This window comes from Poecilia mexicana, unplaced genomic scaffold (assembly GCF_051168715.1).
Source record: "Poecilia mexicana isolate PSO_F unplaced genomic scaffold, ASM5116871v1 scaffold_2, whole genome shotgun sequence".
In the NCBI taxonomy this organism is placed as follows: Eukaryota; Metazoa; Chordata; class Actinopteri; order Cyprinodontiformes; family Poeciliidae; genus Poecilia; species Poecilia mexicana.
In genome coordinates, this window is record NW_028263371.1 from 34413780 (window position 1) to 34427898 (window position 14119).

General features: G+C 41.4%; 1 protein-coding gene across 1 annotated transcript in view; it reads left to right on the forward strand.

The window, feature by feature from the left end:
• The first annotated feature begins 4346 nt into the window (after positions 1-4346).
• Positions 4347-14119, forward strand: part of urp2 (urotensin II-related peptide) — a 29448-nt gene continuing 19675 nt past the window's right edge. The window contains exon 1 of the mRNA XM_015010214.2: positions 4347-4467. Within this exon, the coding sequence (XP_014865700.1) occupies positions 4347-4467 (121 nt within the window). The remainder of the gene's footprint in view (positions 4468-14119) is intronic.

Below are 14119 nucleotides of genomic sequence, written 5' to 3' on the forward strand. Positions count from 1 at the left end.
CGATGATGACTGGATTTAGCTGCATGTCAGGGCAGGGCATGATGCACTTGAGCTATTTTGTGAACCTTGGATCTTCACCTGTAGCAGTAGACAGTTCCCCCCTCTGCTGCTAGCTGGAGAGGCTATAGCTAATTGCACTTTTCTAAGTTTGCGGTGAGAGCGCGCGCAGAGCAGTCTCCTTTCTTTTCTGTGACTTTGGCTGTTGTCTTTCTCGTTTTTGTTGCGTGTTTCCAGTCACAAAAACCCATTTCAAAGCATCACTGATGTTTAGCATCGTTAAAAGCAAAAACACAGCCACAGTGGATGAAGGATAAATCAACTTAAAGGCTAACGTTTTGAGAAGTGGAGAGGGCCAATGGTTCTGTTCCATGTCCAATGTGAGGTTTTAAAAAATCTTATATTTTCTTCATCACCTCCTCGTTGCGCTCTTCTTTTTCTTTTGTTCCTGCGTTCCGCCATCATTCATTCTGTTGTCCGCCATCGTGAGAAATCACTCCCTGATGCTCCGCCCCAATGTATAAGACGCATCAGATTTTTTTGATTATTATTATTATTAATAATAATAATATAATTCATATATTATTATTTTATAATAATAATAATAATAATTATTATTATTATTATATTATTATTATTATTGGTCCAAGTTTTGGACCAATAATAATCAAGCATTCATGATGGATGTTTGCCAGAACAAATAACACAGTTTTTCAACAACACAACCAAAATGATCTTAGCCAGTGATAAAATTAAAGCATTCTGATTTTCATTCACAAAAATACAAAGCATCTTTCTGTTCCCCCAAACCGCCGGGGTCCTATCTGCAGCCCCAGTAAGCCCTTACTAAAATCCAGGCTTGGACATTGGGGATAGAAATAGAGAAGGAATTTTGTAACCTCATTTACAAGTTAGATTGAAGAATTGTCTGCTTCGAACACTCCATTTTTGGTGGAAATCACACTAATAAGAGAAGCTAAGTACACCCTTCATCTCAATCAAAGTGACAGGTAGGCGGGACTTCCGGTTAAGGGGGGGGGGGTGGAGAAGGGGGGGGGGTCTATATGTTAATGAATTTAACACCTCTGACAGCAGCGGGTGGTGGCGCCTATTGTAATCGCCCGTCTGGGTCATTAGCCAATTGAAATAGTGTAGGAGGGGCATGCAGTTAGGTTTATAAATAGGGTAAGAGGATACAGAGTGCTACTTGCTAAGTTTGAGGATACAGCGTGCTACTTGCATAGTTTTCTACAGAAGAGTCAAGCAATGAATGGAGATCAACAAACTCATCCTCTTACTGAGGATCAAGGACCACAGCCGGTCGTATATGAAATCCCTATATCTGTGTACCCGGAGCCGGACCGCGCAGAGGATAATGACGTCGAGGGTTGTTCGACCTCTGATGGCCCCGATCCGCCGCCGACAACGTCTTCAAGGAACTTCTTGACGAACGGGACATCTTTCCTGTGTGAGACCCCGGTCACGATCACTGAGTACTCACCTCGTCTACAGGATGCTCCTAAGAAATCTACATTTTATGTGTGTCGGGTGCAGACAGCGCCTTTTTTCATGAGACTGAAGGACGAGTGGTCTTTGGAGCCTTATGGACTTTGGGGGTCTTTCGGCTATGTTTTCCAGTATGAAAGAGGTGAGCTTTACCTGTACCAATTGGATAAAGAAGAAGAACTCGCGCCACTAACGGCCACGTGCAGCCTGACCACCAACGACTGGGCTGTTTTAAAGTACACATTCCCCCACTTTACTGAAGCCGGTGAGTCAGCCATGGAGTATGATAACGAGGATGACGGAGGAAACCCGTTCAGACCACGACCTGCAAAACGCAGTAGAAAACAGTGTTTCCCGAGCGATGGTGAAATAGCCAGAGGAGCTATTCTCATCAGCGCTAAATGGGAGTCAAGGAGTACCTCAACAGGACGGTGGACTTTGCGAGCAAGCAGACGAAAGAACGGCAAACCGGAGTTACCGGATTTGTTTGTTCTGGAAGCTATCAATCTAGACGTCGGTGTATTCAGGACAATGCTGGCTCTACCATATGATGCCTGGGCTCAGAAAATGATTGAAGTCGGGGGTCGTATTTCTGAACTGTTTGAGAAGTCTCGTTCCTGGGGCGAGACGTTATCGCTGAAGAAAAAATTGGTATTTGAACTCCCCGATGTACCACGGGGACCCACCCTCTTCTGAGGACAAACACCGCCCCTATGGGTTGGAGTTGTTGAGGACACGCCCCCTACTGTATATATATGAGTCGAGGATCCTGACGCGCATTCCACCATTTTTCTTCCTGAGTGAGACTACCGCCGTTGACCTGCGAGAATGGATGGTACACAGACGCCGTCGCTGTGGGGTCCGTTTTGGGATGAATGCTCTCAATACCCTGGGAGTCTGTTCTCACCCGAGAGCCCCGGAGGCTGCTACTACACGGAGCCATATTACCCGCCTTCACCGGTCTTGTACTCCTCTACAACATCATCTCCGGCGATCTCTCCAACATGTTTTTTAATGTCTACCATGTCGGATTATGGGACAGAGACCGGACCACTTCACTCTACCCCTCGGGCGACAGCAGAGCAGGAGGAGGTAGCAGAGCTGGTTAGCGGTTACTTCGGAACTTCATCGATGTCCACCATACCTGAATACGGTACAGAGAGCGGACTGTTTGAGTCTACCCTTCAGACGGCGGCCGAGCATGCTAGCACGAGCGAACTGTCTGAGTCTACCCCTCAACCGTTAGCTGAGCATGCCAGCACGAGCGAGCTGTTTTTACAACGCTGATGAGCGTAGTTGAAAACCAACCGTCAACTTCATCTTGGTGCGAAACTGGTGAAGCTGGTGACGCCGGTGGCGGCTGCGGTGATCCGGAGAAGGTGCTAGCCTGCTCAGCTAACGGTTGAGGAGTAGACTCAAACAGCTCGCAGCCCCCCCTTAACCGGAAGTCCCGCCTACCTGTCACTTTGATTGAGATGAAGGGTGTACTTAGCTTCTCTCTAATAAACTTTTACTTCCATATGCTAAAAACACCCATAAACACATCAAGCAGAATGTAGGGTTAAGTATTTTGTACAAAATTGCTTTAAGGTGGACTATAGAAGTCGTTCATTTAGCATCACTACTTCCATTGATGTAACCGGTCTTATTCCTGCGATTTGAATTACTCACAGAGCATTAGCGTCAAAGATAAGCAGACAGACGAAGAAGCAGTGAAGAAATGCTCTTGAGTTAACTTCTGTTCACCCAGCAACTGACACACACACACATTTTTTATCGTTCTTGCTTTTCCACACATTGGCTTGCAAACCTCCTACATCATCCCTTCATTAAATGGACAAATTTAAGAGAAGGGGCATTCCACCATCATTCTTGAAACTTCTTGAGAGATTAATTGCAAACAGTTAAAGAAAAAACAAAATCTTCTTTCTGTCCACATATTTGAATCTTCTCTGTGACCTTTGATGTGCACATCACACTTTGTTTTATGATCAGTGTGTGTGTTTGGATTTATTTAACATATAAGTTCTTGGTGTTTAAAGAGTAGTGTGTGTGTGTGTGTTTATTCTGAATGGCTCCAGACCCTCATGCGTCAGAGATCCTTTCTATTTCTATGGCCCCTAAGCAAACATATTAAGAACTACCTTATCACCGCTTGCACAGTGAGGGCCACACACACAAATGCAATTACACAAATACACACATGCACACCAACACATTAAATTCTGTCCTAAGCACACATTCCACATTCACAAAAAATAGCTTTCAGACCAATCACACTAAGCTCTCTGACAAACTTTCCAAATGTCACCAATCTACATTGTAGGGTGGGTGGGAATAGAGAGCTTTCGGGTCTTTAACTGGTTCCTCTGATCAGTCAGTTACACATTCAGCAAAAAGCTCCAGTTTATAAAGGCAATATTAGACAAGTGCACCAGGACCAGACACATATCCTTGACAAGCCTTATCTAAGAGGTGCAGCTATGGGATATATGCCTTAAAAATCCCCACAACAGTGAATTGTTGGAAGAACTTGGAGTTGACCTTCTGGATTTTTTTTTGTCTAAGGTGCTTACACTGACTTAGACATATCTTCAAACAAAAATCAAAATATCAGGCTATTTTTGAAAAGCTTTGATAATTTAAAAGGACAACTTGAACTGATCTTATCACCAACTCGGCATCAACAAAACACCTGAGGAGTTTAATGCAACTTTTTTAAATACCACATACTGAGAAGCAGCAGAGTTTGTAGAAAGGAATCCGGAGTTTGAAACTTCAGCATACAGTGAGTTTCTTGTAACTAGCAATAGTGCTGGACTCTAAACTCCTCTGCAGACGCAATGCATAGCAGAGCAGCAGTTGTTTTGGGGATGAAGGTGGTTATAATTAAGCTGATGCTGTTTGGAATCCAAGTTAACTCAGCACCCACTGAGAGAAGAGAAGAAACGACTGAACTACCAGGTGAGACCAGCCAGCCAGTGACATGTTAGTGAAATCAGTTGTTTTCAGATCAACAGTTTTCCGTTGATCATTTCCAATGTAGTACACAATATGATTATGTATAAATGTATGAAATCCAAACAGTTATTTCCAAAAGTATTATTGGTCCTCATATCTAATTTTGGGTAAGAGAGATAGTTTTGTAGTTGAAACACAAATGTGACAATCATAGCAGTTTGACATAGAACAGAAGTTGATATAACATTTTAAATATTATATTTACAAGTGTTTTTGCCACAACGTATTGCTATGTGAGGCGGGACCAGTATGGTAAAAATGGGTAACTTAAATTTAAAAGCACTATTTTAATCAAAATGAAATTGTTTGCAATGACTCCACTAAAAAGTTTGCTTTAAGTCACATAGACCCGCTACAGATGAGGCTTGAGACAATCTCACAATTCAGTAAGTTTATTTATTACACAATTGTTTTAGTTTAATCAAAAATACTAGTTTAAAACCACTCACACTTTAAAAGACACAGTTATGGCTCAACTCAGAGATAGAAGTGCAATTCAGGGTAGTATCCTAAAAGAAAAGAAACGGCAAAAAAAAAAAAAGAAAGTCGTGCACCAAACCAGAAGTAGTACCACCACCGAGAAAGTCCAACACCAACACCACGAGCTGGCCGTTCCTGTTAAAATAAAGGAAAGAAACATTCAAATTACAGACAATACAATTATACAGTTCAGTCCACAACCAATCAAGCAGCAATAGTCCAAATTAAGGGTCCGTCCTAGGGGGAACCGATCCGCTGTAGCAGATGCCACTCAGAGCTGATCACTAATCAGCCCAAATCAGCCACACTGGATGAGTGATAGAAGCCAGCTTTACGCCGACCAGGACGGCGGGCATGAAGCCAGCAAACAGGACGACAGGTAGGCAGTCGACAGATAACCCAGATGACAGGTGGACCGCCAGTCGGGGACAACCAGAACAGCAGGCAAACAGCAGCGGCTATCAAAAATTAATGTTAGAAATGGAATCTAAAAGCATGCAAACTCTAGCACTTCACTTACCACTGAGCTCTTCATGTACTGCCTCTGACAGGAAGGAGGAAACGTGGAGCTTGTATAGGCGGCCTGGATATACAACAAAAGCTGAGCTAAAGCTAAGCTAACAAACGTCGAGTGTGGGAAGATTCTTACCACAAGGACGATGGATCGGCAATCAGAGTGTCGTTAAGCGCATTCATTTGTGGCTATTATACAGAAAATGGAAATAAATCACAAGTAATAAGCTTGATTGAGAGAGAAGAAGCCTGCCTTACCTAGCGTGCAGCACCAACAAACGCCGAGGTCTGAACTGGAAGGAAAACAACGTGATGTCAACAAGGTGAGGGAGGGCCCTTTATATACAGGCAGCCAGCGCCACAACTAATTACATGCAGGCACTTGTGTGGTGCATTCAAAGCCTACAGGGCATACTGCCACATATGTAACATATTTCTAAACTTAAACATTTTGAAAATGTTTACATGTTAATATTGTGTATTTTTTTAATTCTTTGTTTTTATGTATTTTAAATAACTAGCTGATAAATTTGCTGTCAGCTGACCAACAATATGCAGCAACAAGTAGAACTAGAAAATTCCGCAGAAATTTTAAGGGGCATGCCAAAGTGTGCCCGTCGGTTTTTAATCAAGCGTTCTAATGCAAAAAATTAGCATTAATGCTAAAGAAAGCTTCAATGTAGTCAATAACCTGTGGTGAGTCAGAAACATGTTGACTAAACTGCACCTGTACCATTCAGTATGTTGAAATTAATGCATAAGCCAAAATGCTAATATTAGCGTGAAGACTAATATTCATGTAGGATGTTAGGATGTTAGGATGTGCACTGCCTTGCTGCGCAAGGCAGTGCACTAGTGGGGGCAGTAAAATGCTAAAGTTTGTGCTAATGTTGTGCACAATCTTGTGCTAATGTTAATGAACTGCCTTGCTGCGCAAGGCAGTTCACTATCCTGAGGAAAAAAAATGCGAAAAAAGCTTAATATTATTGCAACGCCTACGGCGTTGCACTAGCATGAGAGGAGTGCAGCAACTCTTTGAAGCAGTTAGTTTTTCTGATCAAAGCGGCTTACTGTTCAGCATCCATAAGAGCAATCCGAAAACTTTTTGAAGCTTATAAGAGGGCAATTTCTTGTCTCCGATGGAACCTCGATTTAAATCTGTAGTTCTCTCTGCACTAACCTGAGAGAAAAACATAATAAAGGCCTGAGAGGAATATTCAGGCTTTTATTTTGAAATTTTCAGTAAGCTTCATTTTAAATGGCCACACTAATCCCATGTCTAACAGTGGTTGGGTTAAACCAGTTCATATATAATGCCCAGAACATTCTGCCCTGTCTGTAGTTATAACATTCTGCTCACCTTCTTTCTGTAATAAGTCAGAGTTCCACCATTATGTACTTCTTAACTGCCAGCTCAGCCCTCCTTTGTAATGATTGAGGGTTCCACCATGTTGACCTTCCGACCTTCTGCTCAGGCCTCTGTAGTAAAGTGTTCCATCGTGTTTAGAACTACAAAGATGGTGTTTTTGTAGTCCTAAGGAGCAGTTTGGCTTTTGTCTGTGTTCTGTTGCTATAGTGATCAAGCCTCCCCCTGTGTTTCTCCAGACAGGGGGAGAAACAATTCTATGTGTTTGAGCCAGCCAGTTTCACTCCAAAAAGCTGTCCGAACAACTCCTTTCCATTCGGGAACCGTGATACGTATTCGAAAACCGTTTGAAGCATATGAGAGGGCTATTTGTCGTCTCATTTAGTACCGCGATTCATATCTGTAGCTCATTCACAGTAATTGCAGTGATGAGAGAAAAATGGTGTGCGCTGAGCTCAGAACTTTTTGCAGAAATGTATGTAAAAAGAGCAATTACATGATGTAAAAATTGTCAAGGCTTTTATTTTGAAAATTTTCAATAAGCTTCATTTGAAATTGCCACACTAATTTCATGTGTAATAGTGATCAGGTTAAATCAGTTATATAATGCTCAAAGCACAAGTAGTTCAGAATACCAGCCAACTCCTCCTCTGTAATAATTGAGTGTTCCGCCATGTTGTAGTTCTGACATGCTGCTCAGGCCTCTGTTTTAACTGAGTCTTGGCCATAGATAGAACTACAGTTATGGCAGTTATGGCTGCTGGTTTGTAGTCCAAACCAGCAGATTTGCCTTTCTCTGGATTCTGTTGCTATAGCGATTGGCCCTCAGCCAACTGCTGTGTGTGTGAGACAGAAAGCTGGGGAAGGATTTCAATCTTTGAGACAACCATGAAATGCTAATGTTAATGAACTGCCTTGCTGCGCAAGGCAGTTCACTATCCTGAGAAAAAAAACATAAAAAAAAGATTTTCATTTTTGCATCGCCTACGGCGATGCACTTTTGTCAGTGCAATTTTCAGAGTTTTATTTTGAAACTTTCAGTAAACTTAATTTTCATAACCACACTAATCCAATGTGTAACAGTGGTTTGGTTAATCCACCTGTATAATGCCCAAAACAGGAAGTAGTTCTAACTGCCAGCTCAGCCCTCCTCTGTAATAATTGAGTGTTCCGCCATGTTGTAGTTCTGACCTTCTGCTCTGCCCTCTGCATTAAAGTGTTCCGCCATATTTAGAACTACAGAGTCTTTGTAGTCCAAACCCCAGCAGTTCTCCCTCTCTGCATTCTGTTGCTATAGTGATGAAAGTGCCCTGTGTGTGTCAGACTTATCTATCTTTATGAGACACCCAGTCAGTTTTAATGGAAAAAGCAGTCCGAACGACTGCTTCCCGTTCGGGTTCCGTAAGTCCGATCCAAAAACCGTTTGAAGCATATGAGAGGGCTATTTGTCGTCTCATTTAGTACCGCGATTCATATCTGTAGCTCATTCACAGTAATTGCAGTGATGAGAGAAAAATGGTGTGCGCTGAGCTCAGAGCTTTTTCAGAAATGTATATAAAACACTGGGGAGGAGCGTCAGTTATCCTGTCCCAAAACTTTGCTCTGAAGCACCTTGACCGAAAACCGTAAGCCCTAGGAAAATTTTGAAAACATTTTACCGGAGCAGGCATACGTATCAATGTCATGACCGACTTTCATACCGATAGAGCAATTTTTGCACCCATGAGAGCGATTTCAAAATTATTTTTGGGTCAAAATTCCACTCTTTTTCTCACTCTAAAAAGCGGCAGTTGGTTTCAGTTACACTCTAAGGTTTCGGCAGTTGGAAATTTCGCTCGTTTTTCACTTTTTACGTCGCCGTCGTAACTCCGATCCCCAATAAAAATAATAGCTCCAATGCCGGGATCGAGACACACGTTTTGATACCACTTTTGTGGGTGGGCACGCAGCGGTACGAGCCGCATTAAGGTGAACGGAAGAAAAATATGGAATAACTAGAAAATTCCTGCAGAAATTTTAAGGGGCCTGCCAACTGTGCCCATCACTTTAAACCCAGCGTTTCAAATTTGACGTGAAAAATAGATATATGCAGGTCTGACATACTTATCCCACCACTACAACACAATAACTGTAAATATTGTCAGGTGTATTATGACAATGTCAGTCACCATTGAAAAGCATGGTATAAACCCAAAGTCAGTGAAATTCAATCCGAGACCGACGACTATAAGCTTCCCACATGTGGTTCTCACTCATGGTCCAAAATAAAAAACATGAAGAAAGTTGGTAATAGTTAATTTCTAAAAACAATTTCAATTTTCATAGTAAAGATTTGAATTTACACTCAAAAATTCAGAGAAGTAATAATTTTATGTAAGCAAAACATGAAAAGTCACAGGAAATATGTATTCTTCCCACAATGCATTGTGAGATCTGATTCAGCGCTGTGGGAATACTCACTGCCTCTGTCTAGGACCCGTTGCTATGGTAATTAATGATCTGCACCTGGGCTGGCTCTCTCCCTGGTTTCTATACTTGTGAGACACCCAGCGTCGGTCTACAGGACCCTGACAAAAAACCATAAGCCCTAGGAAAATTTTGAAAACATTTTACAAGAGCAGGCATGTGTATCTATGTCATGACCAACTTTGAGATCAACAGGCCTCTATTTGTGCCTGTGAGGGGGAGTTAAACAGAGTTTTTGAGTCAGACCTCCACTGTCCTGTGTGTGTGTTTCAGAGATTAATCTTAGTGATGCTGTGAGTTCCTCAGACTCAAGTTTTTTCGTTTTTCTCAATTTATGTCGTCATTTTTACACAGAATCCCAATAAAAATAATAGCTCCAATGCCGGGATCGAGCCGCACGTTTTGATACCACTTTTGTGGGGTTTCTTGCAGCGGTACGAGCCGCATTAACGGTAACGGAAGAATAATAAATTATAAACCCTAACCCTAACCCTAACCCTACCCGCAGAAATTTTAAGGGGCATGCCAAAGTGTGCCCGTCGGTTTTTAATCAAGCGTTCTGATGCAAAAAATTAGCATTAATGCTAAAGAAAGCTTCAATGTAGTCAATAACCTGTGGTGAGTCAGAAACATGTTGACTAAACTGTACCTGTACCATTCAGTATGTTGAAATTAATGCATAAGCCAAAATGCTAATATTAGCATGAAGACTAATATTCATGTAGGATGTGTGGCATCACTAGCATGTTTTCTGTCATTGATTTACTCCATTCAGTATACTGAACATCGCTAATAAGTAAGAAAATTATCTAATAGCTACCTTTAGGGAAAAGGCTAATGCTAATGCTAATGCACTGCCTTGCTGCGCAAGGCAGTGCACTAGTGGGGGCAGTAAAATGCTAAACTTGTGCTAATGTTAATGAACTGCCTTGCTGCGCAAGGCAGTTCACTATCCTGAGGAAAAAAAATGCGAAAAAAGCTTAATATTATTGCAACGCCTACGGCGTTGCACTAGCATGAGAGGAATATGCAGACTTTTATTTTGAAACTTTCAGTAGGCTTCATTTTAACCACCACACCAATTCAATGTGTAAAAGTAGTTTGTTTAAACATTTCACATAAAGCCCAAAGCTGATGTGAAAAATATCAAGGCTTTTATTTTGAAATTTTCATTAAGCTTCATTTTAATTGACCACAGCAATAAAATGTGTAACAGTGGTTGGGTTAATCCAACTATATAATGCCCAAAACAGCAAGTAGTTCTAAATGCCAGTTCAGCCCTAATCTGTGGTATCTGAAAGTTCCGCCATGTTGTAGTTCTGACCTTCAGTCATTGTAGTTCTAAAGAGCAGCTCAACTATCATGTTAGTGAGACACACAGGGAGAGAGAATTCTAACTGTTTGAAGCAGTTAGTTTTTCTGATCAAAGCGGCTTACTGTTCAGCATCCATAAGAGCAATCCAAAAACTTTTTGAAGCATATAAGAGGGCAATTTCTTGTCTCCGATGGAAACACGATTTAAATCTGTAGTTGTCTCTGCACTAACCTGAGAGAAAAACATAATAAAGGCCCAAGAGGAATATTCAGGCTTTTATTTTGAAATTTTCAGTAAGCTTCATTTTAAATGGCCACACTAATCCAATATCTAACAGTGGTTGGGTTAAACCAGTTTATATATAAAGCCCAGAACATTCTGCCCTGTCTGTAGTTATAACTTTCTGCTCACCTTCTTTCTGTAATAAGTCAGAGTTCCACCATTATTTACTTCTTAACTGCCAGCTCAGCCCTCCTTTGTAATGATTGAGGGTTCCACCATGTTAACCTTCCGACCTTCTGCTCAGGCCTCTGTAGTAAATTGTTCCATCGTGTTTAGAACTACAAAGATGGCGTTTTTGTAGTCCTAAGGAGCAGTTTGGCTTTTGTCTGTGTTCTGTTGCTATAGTGACCAAGCCTCCCCCTGTGTTTCTCCAGACAGGGGGAGAAACAATTCTATCTGTTTGAGCCAGCCAGTTTCACTCCAAAAAGCTGTTCGAACAACTCCTTTCCATTCGGGAACCGTGATACGTATTCGAAAACCGTTTGAAGCGTATGAGAGGGCTATTTGTCGTCTCATTTAGTACCGCGATTCATATCTGTAGCTCATTCACAGTAATTGCAGTGATGAGAGAAAAATGGTGTGCGCTGAGCTCAGAACTTTTTGCAGAAATGTATGTAAAAAGAGCAATTACATGATGTAAAAATTGTCAAGGCTTTTATTTTGAAAAATTTCAATAAGCTTCATTTGAAATTGCCACACTAATTTCATGTGTAATAGTGATCAGGTTAAATCAGTTATATAATGCTCAAAGCACAAGTTGTTTATAATACCAGCCAACTCCTCCTCTGTAATAATTGAGTGTTCCGCCATGTTGTAGTTCTGACATGCTGGTCAGGCCTCTATTTTAACTGAGTCTTGGCCATAGATAGAACTACAGTTATGGCAGTTATGGCTGCTGGTTTGTAGTCCAAACCAGCAGCCTTTCTCTGGATTCTGTTGCAATCTTTAAGACAACCATGAAATGCTAATGTTAATGAACTGCCTTGCTGCGCAAGGCAGTTCACTATCCTGAGAAAAAAAACATAAAAAAAAGATTTTCATTTTTGCATCGCCTACGGCGATGCACTTTTGTCAGTGCAATTTTCAGAGTTTTATTTTGAAACTTTCAGTAAACTTAATTTTCATAACCACACTAATCCAATGTGTAACAGTGGTTTGGTTAATCCACCTGTATAATGCCCAAAACAGGAAGTAGTTCTAACTGCCAGCTCAGCCCTCCTCTGTAATAATTGAGTGTTCCGCCATGTTGTAGTTCTGACCTTCTGCTCTGCCCTCTGCATTAAAGTGTTCCGCCATATTTAGAACTACAGTCTTTGTAGTCCAAACCCCAGCAGTTCTCCCTCTCTGCATTCTGTTGCTATAGTGATGAAAGTGCCCTGTGTGTGTCAGACTTATCTATCTTTATGAGACACCCAGTCAGTTTTAATGGAAAAAGCAGTCCGAACGACTGCTTCCCGTTCGGGTTCCGTAAGTCCGATCCAAAAACCGTTTGAAGCATATGAGAGGGCTATTTCTCATCTCATCTATTACCGCGATTCATATCTGTAGCTCAATCACAGTAATTGCAGTGATGAGAGAAAAATGGTGTGCGCTGAGCTCAGAGATTTTTCAGAAATGTATGTAAAACACTGGAGAGGAGCGTCAGTTATCCTGTCCCAAAACTTTGCTCTGAAGCACCTGGACCGAAAACCATAAGCCCTAGGGAAATTTTGAAAACATTTTACCGGAGCAGGCATTCGTATCAATGTCATGACCGACTTTCATACCAATAGAGCAATTTTTGCACCCATGAGAGCGATTTCAAAATTATTTTGGGGTCAAAATTCCACTCTTTTTCTCACTCTAAAAAGCGGCAGTTGGTTTCAGTTACACTCTAAGGTTTTGGCAGTTGGAAATTTCGCTCGTTTTTCGCTTTTTACGTCGCCGTCGTAACTCCGATCCCCAATAAAAGTAATAGCTCCAATGCCGGGATCGAGACACACGTTTTGATACCACTTTTGTGGGTGGGCACGCAGCGGTACGAGCCGCATTAACGGTAATGGAAGAAGTTGTTATAATAATAATAATATCCAGGCGTTCTATTGGGTGTAGAACAATAGGTGCCTGCCATGCAATGCATGGAGGCAGTGACTGACCTGCTTCGCAGGTCAGTCACTGCTCTCCTTATGCATTGCTAATGGCATGCCCCAACTAGAAAATTCCACAGAAATTTTAAGGGGCATGCCAAAGTGTGCCCGTCGGTTTTTAATCAAGCATTCTGATGCAAAAAATTAGCATTTATGCTAAAGAAAGCTGCAATGTAGTCAATAACCTGTGGCGAGTCAGAAACATGTTGACTAAACTGTACCTGTACCATTCAGTATGTTGAAATTAATGCATAAGCCAAAATGCTAATATTAGCGTGAAGACTAATATTCATGTAGGATGTGTGGCATCACTAGCATGTTTTCTGTCATTGATTTACTCCATTCAGTATACTGAACATCGCTAATAAGTAAGAAAATTAGCTAATAGCTACCTTTAGGGAAAAGACTAATGCTAATGCTAATGCACTGCCTTGCTGCGCAAGGCAGTGCACTAGTGGGGGCAGTAAAATGCTAAACTTGTGCTAATGTTAATGAACTGCCTTGCTGCGCAAGGCAGTTCATTATCCTGAGGAAAAAAATGCGAAAAAAGCTTAATATTATTGCAACGCCTACGGCGTTGCACTAGCATGAGAGGAATATGCAGACTTTTATTTTGAAACTTTCAGTAGGCTTCATTTTAACCACCACACCAATTCAATGTGTAACAGTAGTTTGTTTAAACCATTCACATAAAGCCCAAAGCTGATGTGAAAAATATCAAGGCTTTTATTTTGAAATTTTCATTAAGCTTCATTTTAATTGACCACAGCAATAAAATGTGTAACAGTGGTTGGGTTAATCCAACTATATAATGCCCAAAACAGCAAGTAGTTCTAAATGCCAGTTCAGCCCTAATCTGTGGTATCTGAGAGTTCCGCCATGTTGTAGTTCTGACCTTCAGTCATTGTAGTTCTAAAGAGCAGCTCAACTATCATGTTAGTGAGACACACAGGGAGAGACAGAATTCTAACAGTTTGAAGCAGTTAGTTTCAAAGCGGCTTACTGTTCAGCATCCATAAGAGCAATCCGAAAACTTTTTGAAGCATA